Raw genomic sequence first — 12625 nt, 5'->3', positions numbered from 1 at the left:
TTTTGAGATATCTACAGTAACTGTAGTTATTGATAGGAAAATATCTTTGATTTCTATTAGTGACAAAATTGCAGGGACTTCTACTGGTTGCCTGCACTCATGATCAAAGAAGATGCTAAATACCATTTAGAGATTAGTGAAAATAAAGATAAAACTTTTGTCCATCTTACTGTCATAAATTCTTGGGTGGGGGGGTCCGGAATCCTGCTTTAAGGCAAATCTCTAACCTGATTCTTTAGGTTAGAGAAACAAAATCCCCAAGAGCTGAGAGAACAAAGAGTGAAGAACAGTGACCACACTGGGTTGGGCAAAGCAGAGGAAGGTTTTAAGACAGGTGAGTTTTGGTGCTGAGTGTTGTAAAGGTAACCCATTTTGGCAGGGAGCAAGGAGCTGTGGTTGAGGGAAGGAAGCACAGGGAGGGTTTGCTCTTGTGACCAAATCAAAAGCATCAGATGAACACAACAACCACAACCTCATCGCGGAGCAAGCCCAAGTCTCCTTTGTGTCTCTTTTGTCACTGAGAACACCAAACCATTGTCCCTGTAAGATAGTACCTGCCCTTAAGCTTACACAGGAGATAAAACATGAAAGTTAATAAGACAAAATTAAATTGCAATTCAAAAAATGCAGCTGGGAGAATCTGGAACATGCCACATGTCTGATTAAGTATACACAGCGAAAGCCACAGGCGTTCAAAGGTGTGGTCACCTCCCCTCTGAGGTTTATGGAGAGGATCAAATGGGAAAATGCACAAGAGGCCGGCAGTGTAGGATTGCAGGTTAGAGCATGTGCTTTGGGATGGTTTGTTGCTCCTCTGGTCTCAGTGACCTGCTCTGTAAAATGGGGATAATAACTATGTCTGGCACCTGACATATAGGAAGCGCTCAATAATGGGAGCTATTATTATCATTAAGAAAATAATGATAGATATTTGCGATTTGGTTCAAGAGACTCCAGGAGGCTGGAGAACTTGGTCTTTATGGTGGTAGATCTGAAAAGATTGGATGAACGAATGAATGAATGATTGAATCCTCGGGTTGGCTCAGCCCCCAAGACTGGCTCCGCCCGCATGCTGCCCCCTAAGTGGTTAGATGAAATGTACCCCAGCTGTGGGGTCCCCTGCATCTCAGCGTGTGAGTGTGCAGTGGTGGGGAGGTGGTCATTCAGGGCTGGGAGGGGCAGCAGCCCAGGCTGAGCTTTTGGGTGTCATATTCTGAGAGGGTCTTCATTCAGTCTCCCCCCCCCCCACCACCCGGCGCGGCGCCTCGGTGGGCCCGAAGACCAGCGGGCTCGGCAGTACCCAAGCAGATCTCGGGACTACAAGCTCGCGCCTATAGATGGGGGCGAGCGGTGGAGGAGCCTGCCCGGGTCCACCACGTGGGGGACGTGCCGGCGGAAACGCTGCCTTATCCCGGGAAGGTCGATCTAGGCCGCCCCAGGTTGGAGTGGGGGTGGGGTGCGGATGCACCTTCGGACGCTATGGCCCCCCCAGCCCTTCCAGGACACGCCTTGGGGATCTAGGGCCGGGGGATCGGGGTGGGGATAGGAGAGAAGCGGAGCCTCCTTGTTAGAGGACGTGGGGGGAAGGGGCGCCCTAACGGGGAAACGTGCGCTGCTCAGGCTGCCTGCCCCTTTAAGGGGCCGGGCTGGCTCTGCGGCGGTTCCAGCTAACCGCGGGCCTGATGCAGCTCTGCGGTCCGCGTCCCCAGGCAAAGCATCCGAGCCACGCCGGGCGGCAGGACCCGGCGCGGGAGAGGGCGTGGTCCAGCCGGGAGCTGGGCGGAGCCAGAGCTGCAGACAGCAGGTCTACCCAGCCCAGAAAGCGGCGGAGAGAGGGAGTGGGCGGAGACACGGGCTGGTGGGTGGGGCCCGGCGCTGCGGGCCTCGGGGGCGGGGCCTCGGGCTCCGGGAGCGCCGCAGAGGGAGGCTGGATGGGCGGGGCGAGGGCGGGGGCGGAGCCTGTGTCTGCAGTGGGCGGGGCCCGCCGCAGAGGGGCAGTGCCGGCCGAGAGTCCTCTGCGCGCCGCTGCCGCGGCACCTCCACAGCGTCTCTGACAGTCGCGGCGCTGGGACCTACGGCCCGCGCCACCTCACGCAGCCTTCGCGGCCTCCACCGCGGCCCAAGTCCCGTCCCTCGCCTCGGCGCCCACATCCAGGGGGCGGTCCGGTCCGCCGTCTCTGCGGAGGCCGCATCTGGCGCACATCTGGAACCGCCCGGCCGGCCGCGCTGGAGCCCGCGCCCGCCCTGGCCCGGCCGCGCCGGGAGCCCTGCCCGGAGCTGGAGCCGCACCTGGAGCCGCGGGCCCGGGGCCCTGAGCCGCGCAGCCGGCGCATGGTGAACTCGCTGCTGTTCGGGGAGATGGCCTTGGCCTTCGGCTGCCCGCCCGGCGGCGGCGGCGGGAGCTGCCCCGGCGGGGGCGGTGGCGGCGGCGGGGCCGGGCCGGGGCCGTCTCCGGTGACGGCGGCGCTGCGGGACGACCTGGGCTCCAACATCCACCTCCTGAAGGGGCTCAACGTGCGCTTCCGCTGCTTCCTGGCCAAGGTGCACGAGCTGGAGCGGCGCAACCGGCTGCTGGAGAAGCAGCTGGAGCAGCAGCAGAGCGAGCGCGAGCGGCGGCTGCGCTACAAGACCTTCTCCCGAGAGCAGGCCGTGCAGACCGGGCCCGAGCTGCTGCGGCCGCCAGCGCCCGGCGCGGGGCACGGCAGCGGCAGCGGCAGCGGCGCGACGGCGGGCGCCAACGCCAACACCGTGGCCCTGGGCGGCCTGCCCCCCGGCGGCGGCTCGCACCCGCAGCACTACGGACGCCTGCCCGGGACCATCTGGAGCTACACGCAGGTGCGGCGCACGGGCGGCGGCGGCGTGGAGACTGTGCAGGGCCCCGGCGTGTCGTGGGTGCACCCCGACGGCGTGGGCGTGCAGATCGACACCATCACGCCTGAGATACGCGCGCTCTACAACGTGCTGGCCAAGGTGAAGCGCGAGCGCGACGAGTACAAGCGGAGGTGAGTGGGGACCTGCCCTTCCCCCCACCCAGCAACTCCTGGGGAGGGGGCGTCCGGGTCCGGGAGGCCGCGGAATGCGTGCGTTCGGGAGGGGCTGGGGGCGGCCAGCTGGTCCTAGCAAGTGGGCTGTGTTTGCATAGCGCCCTACACACGCTTGGAAAACTCACTTACTAGTTCCAAGAATGGGGGCGGGTGCTTACTACCATAGGGGCACTTCGGTGCTGTCATTGGTCGGGGCCGGTTGTTTTCTAGGTGACATAATGACCACTGGTGTTTTATGTGATCTCATTTAATCCTCATACCAACGCAGAGTGTAAGGCATTCTTATTCCCATTTTGTAGATGAGGAAACTGAGGCACAGCGATGCAAGGGGCTTGCCAAAGGGGGCTTGGCCGATAGTGGCGAAACCAGGATTCAAACTAGTGAATTGAACGACTTTTGGCTAGTTTGTCTCGCACTATAGGTATTTTCCCAAGGATGTAGGAGGTGGGCTCCCCTCCCTCCATGGGTGAAAAGAAGAAACTCTTAACCGACCCACTGGCTTTTTATTTTTATTTTTTTTGTCCCTTGAATTAAATGAGATCATGTGTTTGAAAATGGGTAAATCTGTCCCTACCCACTAGGGCCAGAGTCTGCCATCTTGCTCCAGCTCTGCAAGGTCCCTTTGGTGGGTCTGGATAACCAGACTACCATCAGACTGGCCACAAGCTTTCAAAACCCCCTCTCCTCACCCCTCTTCTCCCCAACCCCTACTGTCATGGCTTATCGAGTGCCAACAGACGCAGCCCTAAAGGCGCACAGGAGGAGAGAACCTTGGGCTGAAGACTGGCTGTTGACTGGACCCAGACCACCATCTCTGGCTAGTGCGCAGGGCAGACTGCCTGCAGGACTGGCCTGAACATTCTTGCCACGTCCCTATTCCCCAGCTGGAAAACTGATGCTGCTTCCTGTCCGCAGCCTGGCTGACAGGACTGATGGCTAGCTTCCAATAAGAGGAGAGGGGTCTGTCCGTAGCCTCGCAGGCCTGGGTGGGGGCAGGGCCCTCTGCTGTCCCAGGCATGGGCAACTCTGCATTGGGAGCCTCGGCTCCAAACTCTAGGGCTTGGAGGGTGTTGTGAGAAGGCCCTTGAGCCCTGGTGCTCACATGAGCACAGAGGTCTGCTCAGGGAGCAGGACGTGGGTCTCCTCCATCACCTGCCAGGGAGATCGTTGGACCATTTGGAAACCTATTTGTTCATTAGACAGATAGGAATAATAAAATCTACCCCCAGTTGCAGAAGGGGAGAGTAGGTCGGTGGTGCTTTTTGGAAGGGATAGAGCAATCAGCTGATGTTATTAAAGTTGATAGGCTCTGTCAGGCCAGCATGGAGCAGAGGTCCCGAGAGGAGAGTCTTGGGTCTCTCTCAAGCAGGGCCTGGCTCTCTGTGGGGAGGTCTTACACCCCGCTGGGGACGAGCCACTCTCCTGGGCCCGTCTTCTCGTGAGGACTTGAGAATGGCCTGGTGCCCCGCCATGGCCAGGGGGAGCTACCTGCCTCTGTGGGCAGCTTCGCTGGGGTGGGGTAGGGGAACAGGCACTTGCTCTCGATGGTGAAACACAGAGGGATGGGCCTTTCTGTCCCCCACTGTTGATTGTGTCGTCATGCCTCAGGCTTCTGCTGTGTTTGTTTTATTGTGTGTGCTTTTTGGACCTGGCTACTAAGGAGATGGAAAAACCATGCCCAATCTCAGAGGGAGATAGGTTGGCATTGAGCAATGCTCTGTTCAAGTTGCACCCAGGGTGTGGGGTGTGATGTCAGCTTCTGGCGCTGGCCTGGAATGAGATGGGCACTGCTGGGGCAGGTGGAGTGTGGGTGCCTCTCCTCCCGTCCCCTGGGCTGTGTGAGCGCCTTCTATTCCTCCATTTTTTGGTGAACTGGGGAGGTGCATCTTTTCCGAAGTCAGTTCAGGGCTCAAGTTGGATTTTTCCAAAGCAAGTGTACTCCCTTCTTTGGGACTCAGTTTCCCTATCTGTAAAGTGCGGGGTGAGTGGGCTAGCACTGTGCTCCTTGAAGCCCGAGGCTTCCTTGGAGATGGTCTTGGGGTTCCTTGACTATTATGTAAGACTTAATATTTTAAATTATATTATACTGTTAATAGGGTTATAAAAATGTGCTCACTTTTAAGTTTTTAATGTCAACTCATTGTTAATTGTTAACTTGTTAGTAGTTGGCCTCAAGTTAAAGCCACCCCGCCTGCCTTCTCTATTTGTCTGAAGAGTACTCTGAGATTGCAGAGCAAACCGCTAAAAACCATTCCCATTTGTAGCCACTTATCTGTGTGAGTCAGGATTTTCCTGAAACCCTGCAGCCAAAACTGGAGATAGAATTAAACGCAATGTGGTACTGTCATCCGTGGGTCCCAGTTCTAAATGTTAATGAATCAAAATAGCCTCATCAACTTGACTGATGGAATTCAGAATAGGTCACTGTTCTGTATGTGAACTTACAGTATAAATGTATACCAGTAACATTCTGTTTTTACTTGTTTCTGTATTTGGGTTTCTCGTGAGAATTTGCTTTCGGGAGGAAGGCAGGCATCTCAACAACTTAAAAGAAAAAATTTAAAAACCGCTGGGCTAGATGATCTCAAAAGGTCTTCCCAGCTTTGACAAAATACAGTCTTGAGTTTGAGCTCCCAGCCCACTTCTGGTCCCCTGTCCATGAGAGAAGTTTCTTTAGATTTGCCTTTTCTGGACACTTCATATCAAAGCAATTATATTTTTGTGTCTGGCTTCTTTCACTTAGATAATGTTTTGGAGGTTCATCCACGTTGTAGCGTGTTTCAGTACTACATTCCTTTAGACTGGTGAATAATTTTCCACTGTGCAGACAGGGCATAGTTTGTTTATTGGTTCACCTATGCAGTCAGTAGAATTTAAATATGAGGAGTCACTCCTGTACCACCTCACATCATCTTGGATGCCATTAGTGGTATGGGAGCCATGCTTTGGAAACAACACCAACCCAAACCAGAGCCGCTGGCCTGGGGTGCCTGGGCCCTGGGCGCTGTTCACTACGGCTCTGGTTTCCCCTTGGGCCGACCAGCTCTGAGCTCTTTACCATGAGGGAAATGTGGTTGCCCAAACTGTACCGTCGACAAGGTTGTCAAGCATTGATTTGGAAACCAAAACAAACATCTCTGTCCTGTCACCGCCCAGTGCCACCAAAATGTCCTATTCTGAGTTTGCAAGCTGGGGGCTTTCCCTGGAGATTCCTGCTGAGTCTGTCTGAACTTTAAACAAGTGGGGATTTCTCTGCATCCCTTCTCAGAGATCCAGACTCCAGGTCAGACTCTGATACTAGGTGCTGTGTGACCTCAGGCCAATTGCTGCCCTCTCTGAGCCTTAGGTCCTCCACCTTTACAGGAGGGGGTTCCTTTTGGTGACCCCTCCCAACTCACCCTATACTTTGGTCTGTGACTCAGAGGGGTCTGGGGCAAGGCTGTTCTTCCTGCCTCACGGACTGGCAGTCCTACCCCCCACTCCTGTCCCAGGCCCAGTATGGTTTGGAACTGTCTGGGTTTCCCTCCCTCACCCTGCAGGTTGCCAAGTGTCTGCGCCCCTGACTCAAGTCAGCATGAAGGGCTTGGTTTGTTTTTCCTTGGTGGTTGGATGATCGGAGCTTTGCTTGAGAGCCAGGAGGGACCACAGTGATCATTTAGCCTGATGGTTCCCAGTGGGGCCCTTTGGAGCCCTGGGATCCAGAGCTGGGTGCCTCGGGGCAATTCTAGGGACAGTGAGAGGTGGTGCTGAGCACTTGGGATTTGGCCCCCATCAACCATAGCAGCTCTATGTCCCCGACTGCCAGATTGGTCTTCTGAAGAAGGTTCCATTGGAGAACAGGGTTCTACAGCTTACAAAAAGAAAGAGAGAGAGAGAGAAATTGCTGATTTAGCTGAGTTACTTTCATTTTTGAGGTGGGGAAACTGAGGCCCAGAGGGAGCTGACCCACAAAGCCAAGTTGGGAAGACCTTGCCTGCCGTTGAAAGCTTTCCCCACTACTCTGAGGTGAAGCTCCCATCATCTGCCCTCGGTTGGGGTTTGGTAGGGTTTGCTCCACCTTTTTGTGTGTCTGCCTTTAAGCATTTTTTAAAAAGCTACTTTCAGGGATGGGAGGGACTTTTGTCACAGCTATTTCTGATCATGACCCGGAAGGGCCCGGGCTGGCGGCCTGAATGAAGAGCTCCAAAAAGGGCTGGTGGGTGAGCCAGCTGGAGTGTCCCTTGCCTTTCCACATCACGCCCTGGGAGGCCCTTCAGCAGGTGCGTGCTGGCCCCTGAGTGCCCCAAAGCCAGAAGACTGCCCCGGAAAGCTGGTTGCAAGGCATCGTTTCCTGCCACTTCGGTTATTCCTGAAGCTGTCACCGATATGGAGTCTTTATTTCTGATTTTCCTGGGAGGCAGCGTGGGATGGTGGGAGAAGGGTTCAAATCTCGGCTCTGCCGCTCTCCATGTGACTTCAGGCAATTGCTTAACCTCTCTGAGCCGCTGGAGCCACCACTTTCTGTAAAAGAAGGGGAAGAACTTTGCTCCCTTAGGAATCGGGGAGGAACGAATGAGGTCCTGTGATAAGGCACCTGGGGCTTGGTAGGCTCCGGGTAGGTCCCCTCTCTGGCTCCCCGCAATGTCTGTTCCCTTCATTTTATAGGGATTTCCTGGCACCGTGCTGGACTGCCCAGCACATCCATTTCAAGACACGTCGCAGTCTCTCTGTCCCATGGAAGGCGCCAGACATAGTGTTGGGGGCGGAGAGAAAAAGGGCTACTTCTTTGTCCAGCATCTAAGGAGGGTGTTCTTCCTACTCTTAGCAGTTGATTTGTGCCTCCGGAAATCTCTGGCCAACCCCCCCCACCCCCGCCCTTTCTTCCAACCTCCGTTGAAAGAAACACACAAACCCCCTCCATACAGCTCCTCAGTGTCCCAGAATCTCTTGGCTGTGCTGGCATTCTCTCTGGGGACATATTTGGGAGGGATTTTCAGAATCTCAAGCCAGAGGCAGGGGAATGAGGTCCCAGAAAAGAAAGGGAAGCAGGAAGCTGGGAGACAGCTGACGCTGAAGATTCCTTCCCTGAGGAATGTGAGGCGGGGCTTTTGCCTTGGCCACCGGATGCAAGGCCCCCGGGCCCCCCCAGCGCAGCACACAGACACACAGACACACACACGCACACGCACACGCACACGCACACCCGGGCTCACACGCTCTCAGCCTCTCTCGGCCCGTGGCCCGCCTCCCCACACGTGTCGGAGTTTGAAGGACAGAAGGGGAGACCCAGAATGTGAACGCGCCCTTTGCCGCAAGGAGATGCGTTGACTTCTAGGGGAATCGATTTAAACTGTACCATGTGTCAGGGACACCGCAGACTGTGGACTTTGCCTTGGGAGTCCTGGCTTTTGATCACTTCGGGGAGGCGACGCCGGGCTGGTGTTGTGTTGATTTCCTGTGTCATGGATGCCTGAAGGCCTGGCGCAGGGAAGGAGGCGCTACGGTCCCCTCTGCTCAGCATCAGGATGCGTTGGTCTTCCTTGACTTTCTTCCATCAGGCGTTCTGAGCCCCCACCACCTCCGCCATCACAGCAGGCCACACCCTGATTCTCAGTGGCCTGGGAGGTCTGCTCCCCCACCGACTGTAAGCTTGTGGGGGCCGGCTCCCGGTCTGTGTACTGGCAGAGCCCAGCCCGGGCCTGGCCAGAGTCCATGCTGAGCAAGCGTCTTGCAGTGAGGGAGGGCCCTGTGCCGGGCTGCTGCGTGCTGGTAGGCCCCCAGTGCGGCTGGGGGAATGTAAGGCCCCCACAACACAGATGATCGACACAGGCTGTACATCCAGGCGCTCACAGCTCCTGGAGGGAAGGGTCTGGATTTGGAGTCAGGAGACCCACCCTCCAGTCCCCCCAAACATCGGTTTTAACAAATTTGAACAACACTCATCACCTGGTGCCAGATGCTGGGCTGCCAGCATAGGAGTTAAAAGCTGAGCCAGGTTGGGTTAGTCACTTTGCCTCTCTGGGTCTTCATTTCCTCATCTGTGTCCCAAAGTTGTGGGCAGGGTAAATGGGCTCATGCAGCTACGGCACTTTATAAATGGGGAAGTTCTACAAGAGTTACATGGCAGGGTTTCACAGGGCAGATGTGTGGGTGCCCTCAGGGGTGAGTGGGACTGGCTTTGTGAAGTGGGCAGAAGTCAAGAACCAGGCTGGAAGCTGGAGGGAGGGTGGTCCATGCCTTTGCCGGCAGCATCTGGGTGTCATGTAGCCTCTGGGCATTGCTGGTTGTGTGGTGCTTAGAGGATTCTGGGCCAGACTCGGGGGGGCTGGTGAGGATTTCCTACCTCCAGTGGGCACGGGGCATTCGGCTTCCTGGGCAGGATGTGGTTACTTAGTTCCTGGTACAAGAGACGGTAGTTGTCACCCAGCAGTAAACCTGGCATATGCCTCTGGTCCCCTCAAGGGTCTGTGGCCTGGCTGAGCCCCTGGCTGGTGGCACGGGGCAGCTAGAGCCCTGTGGAGTCCAGGCCATGGTCCTGGCTTGCCTGCGGTATGACCTGAGCTTCTGGTTGCCCACCTGGGAATGGGGGTGGTGGGAAGATGGGCCTGCCCAGTGCCCTGTGAATCCTGTTCTCTCTGTAACTTTGTTGGGGTGGTCTGGAATCTGCACACCATATAATCTTTTGTACCTCGGTTTGTCACTCTGTAAAATGGGGATACGTTTCCTTATGAGTTCTGCTTCCCAGGGTTGCTGTAAAAATCATCTGAAGTAATGGAGAAAGCATTTTGAAAAAGGTTTAAAAATAAATCATAGTGACTTAATAGCCGCCATTGATTGAGTAACTACTATGTGCTGGGCTCTGTGATGAGTTCTTTAAGTAAGTGAGATTTAATTATCAGACAACCCCAAGAGGTGGGAATCAATTATGCCCATTTTACAGATGAGAGGTTCTTTGTTTTCTTTTTAAAAGATTTTTTATTTATTAGAGAGAGAGAGAGAGAGAGAGAGGAACAGAGGGGGAGGGACAAGCAGACTCCATGCTCGGTATAGAGCCTGACGTGGGGCTTGATCTCAGGACACTGAGATAATGACCTGAGCTGAAACCAAAAACTGGAAGCTCAACCCACTGGGCCAAGGTGACAGGTTCTGAGAGGTGGAAAACCTCTGCCCCAGATCTTGCAGCAAGTGTGGTCTGGGTCTCTAGACCCCAAGTTCAGTGTTCTTCCTAGTGGGGACAGGCTGGACAGGTTCCATGCCACTGGAGGGCTGCTGAAGGCTGGTCCAGGGTGAGGAGGCAGGCATGGGGTCTCCCCAGCTGCTGCTACACCAGGAAGACTTCCTGCTGTCACTTGACAGTAATGATTTCTTGAGAAACCAGTGAATCACTGGCAGCGGCAGACAGATGAGCCTCCTGGGCCACCAGAGAGGACAGTCCAGCCCCCTGCTCTCTGGAGGTGATCCTAGTGGGGGACCAGACCCTGGGTTGGGGGGAGTTCCTGGTCAGCCACAGAGGGTGGCACACCGAGGCTGGTGGGCCTGGCAGGGGGAGGAATGGGGGCGGGGGGGCAGGGAGCATGGGTTATCACCTGGCTGGCACTTTCTACATGGTCGGCGTCAAACCTTGTGCCAACTCTGCAGATGGAAACCCAGGCTCAGAGAGAAGAGTAACTTGCTCCCAGTCACACAGCAAAGCCGGGGCTGGATGTGGGTCTCAGATTCTCAGTTAAGGCTCTTTTGATCATGCCCGGTACCTACGTGCGCCCAGGGCAGCGGCCAGGGATTCTCAGGAGCTGGTAACAAGGAGAGAGCAGTGGGCATCTGGTGCCTGGAGGGAAACTGCCCTCCACCCTGGGGTTGGGTCTCCTGAACTGGTGCCTTTGTTTGGGTCCGTGAACCTTGCCTGGGTGCAGGGAACTTGTTACAGTCATTCCGTGCCTCTTGGCGGGGAAGCTGAGCCTGCTGGGTGTGGATGTCTAAGAAGCTGAGGTTCTCTTCTCCTGACAGCGGCTGGGCCTGGGCCGTGAGCCAGGTCCTGTGCTGGGCACTGGGGTAGAGCAGACATAGCCCCTGCCCTCAGGAACGCAGAGTCTGGGGACACAGGCAGATGTGACAAAGCCATGTGGCAGGTACCTGCTCAGATAGTACCTGTGCACAGTAAGGGCACAATAAATATTAACTAATTAATGAAACAAATATTTATATAGCATTTACTCTTTGTCAGGCTGCATTCAAAGCAGTTTAGGGATGTTTGATTCATGTAACCTCATAATAACCCTGTGCGTTAGATACTGTCATTAAGCCCATTTTAGAGAATGAAACGGAGCCACAGAGACATTGACAGAACTGAGCCCAGATGCTGCTAGCAGGTGGGAAGCGAAGGTTTCATCCCGGAAGTCAGGCTCCAGATTGAGCCTTTTATTGCTGTACCCAGGAAGGGGCATGCCACTGCACGTAGCTTCTATGCTCTGAGCCTCAGTTTTTGCTTCTGTGAAATGGGGATAGTACCTCTGACCTCACTGAGCTGTTTGCAAGATGAAATGAAGCGATGTCTGTGGAAGCACTTTATAAACTGTCAAGTGTTTGCCCTTGGGGTCGAAATGATTAGAAGCCTGGGTCCTGCCTACGCACGAGGCTGTTTCCTCCCCCGGCTTCCCTTGCAGCCTGGGGCTCCTCGAAGCCCCAGGAGATGTCCCGTCCTCCCCTTCCTTTTTACATTCATGCGGCCCCTGGGTCCCGGGACAAGCTCTGCTGGGATGTTGGACAGAAACCTGCAAAACTCGACAGCTTGGAGCGGAGCGTTCGTGTGCAAGTTGGAAGCTGGGAAGGGAGGAAGTCGGAGAGTGTTTCTGCTGCTTCTTGGCTGCATGAACTTGAGAGCATCATTTACTTCTCTGAGAAAGGGGGACGGTCCTGTGCGTGGGTGGCAGGGAGCCTGAATGGGACGGCAGTGCTCAGAGGTTAGCAGCTGCCATCGTGGTTATTAAGTGAGGCTGGGGGTTCTGGGGAGAGGAGCAGGGGTGGGGGGTTGGGTCTAATGGCCTTTGGACCCTAGCTTGGACAGGAGCCCCCCACCCCCTCAAGGCTGCACTGGGTGGGGGCTGTCTCGGAGCTCCCTCTGAGATGCTGGCTCAGCGCGCTCCGGCCTGCGTGCTCTGACTTTGGGATGTGCCCATTCACACAGCCCCCCGCTCATCTGCTCGATGGAGAGACGCCCCCACAGTGGAGACACTGCCTTCCGCCCTCTTAACTGGCCATTTTTATTACTTGGGTTATTTAAGACGGTACTTGGCTCAGTGCCCCCTGTTTGCCGTCTTGGGGGAGGGGAAGAGCCACTGGTCTAAGTGGACCTTGGGAAATTCCCCGGCAGACAGGCTCCTCTCAGGGCAGGGTTGGTACATCTTCCCAGGGCCTGTCCGCGCCTCCTCTTTGCCCCTGGCCTGCTGTGGTAGTGGGCAGAAGGCCATGCTGGGCCGTGGGGGGAGACTGACTGGAATAGCTTTGGGGAAAGCTCATTGCCAAGTCACACCACAGGACCAGAGAGCCTTGGAGCTCTGGGTGGGACCCTGCAGTGCTCGAAACCCAGGAGTTGTGAAAGATGCCTG

The 12625-nt window shown here is 55.8% G+C and overlaps 1 protein-coding gene across 2 annotated transcripts in view; it reads left to right on the top strand.

The window, feature by feature from the left end:
- The first annotated feature begins 2025 nt into the window (after window positions 1-2025).
- IFFO2 (intermediate filament family orphan 2) overlaps window positions 2026-12625 on the top strand; it is a 47245-nt gene continuing 36645 nt past the window's right edge. The window contains exon 1 of one of the 2 annotated variants that reach the window (XM_027569934.2): window positions 2026-3002. In XM_027569934.2, coding sequence (XP_027425735.1) covers window positions 2332-3002 — 671 coding nt within the window. In that variant the 5' untranslated portion in view covers window positions 2026-2331. The remainder of the gene's footprint in view (window positions 3003-12625) is intronic. The other variant, XM_027569925.2, reaches the window with a different exon arrangement.

This window comes from Zalophus californianus, chromosome 4, assembly GCF_009762305.2.
Source record: "Zalophus californianus isolate mZalCal1 chromosome 4, mZalCal1.pri.v2, whole genome shotgun sequence".
NCBI lineage: Eukaryota > Metazoa > Chordata > Mammalia > Carnivora > Otariidae > Zalophus > Zalophus californianus.
The sequence above is the reverse complement of the archived record's forward strand: the minus strand, read 5'-3'. Positions and strand labels throughout refer to the sequence as shown.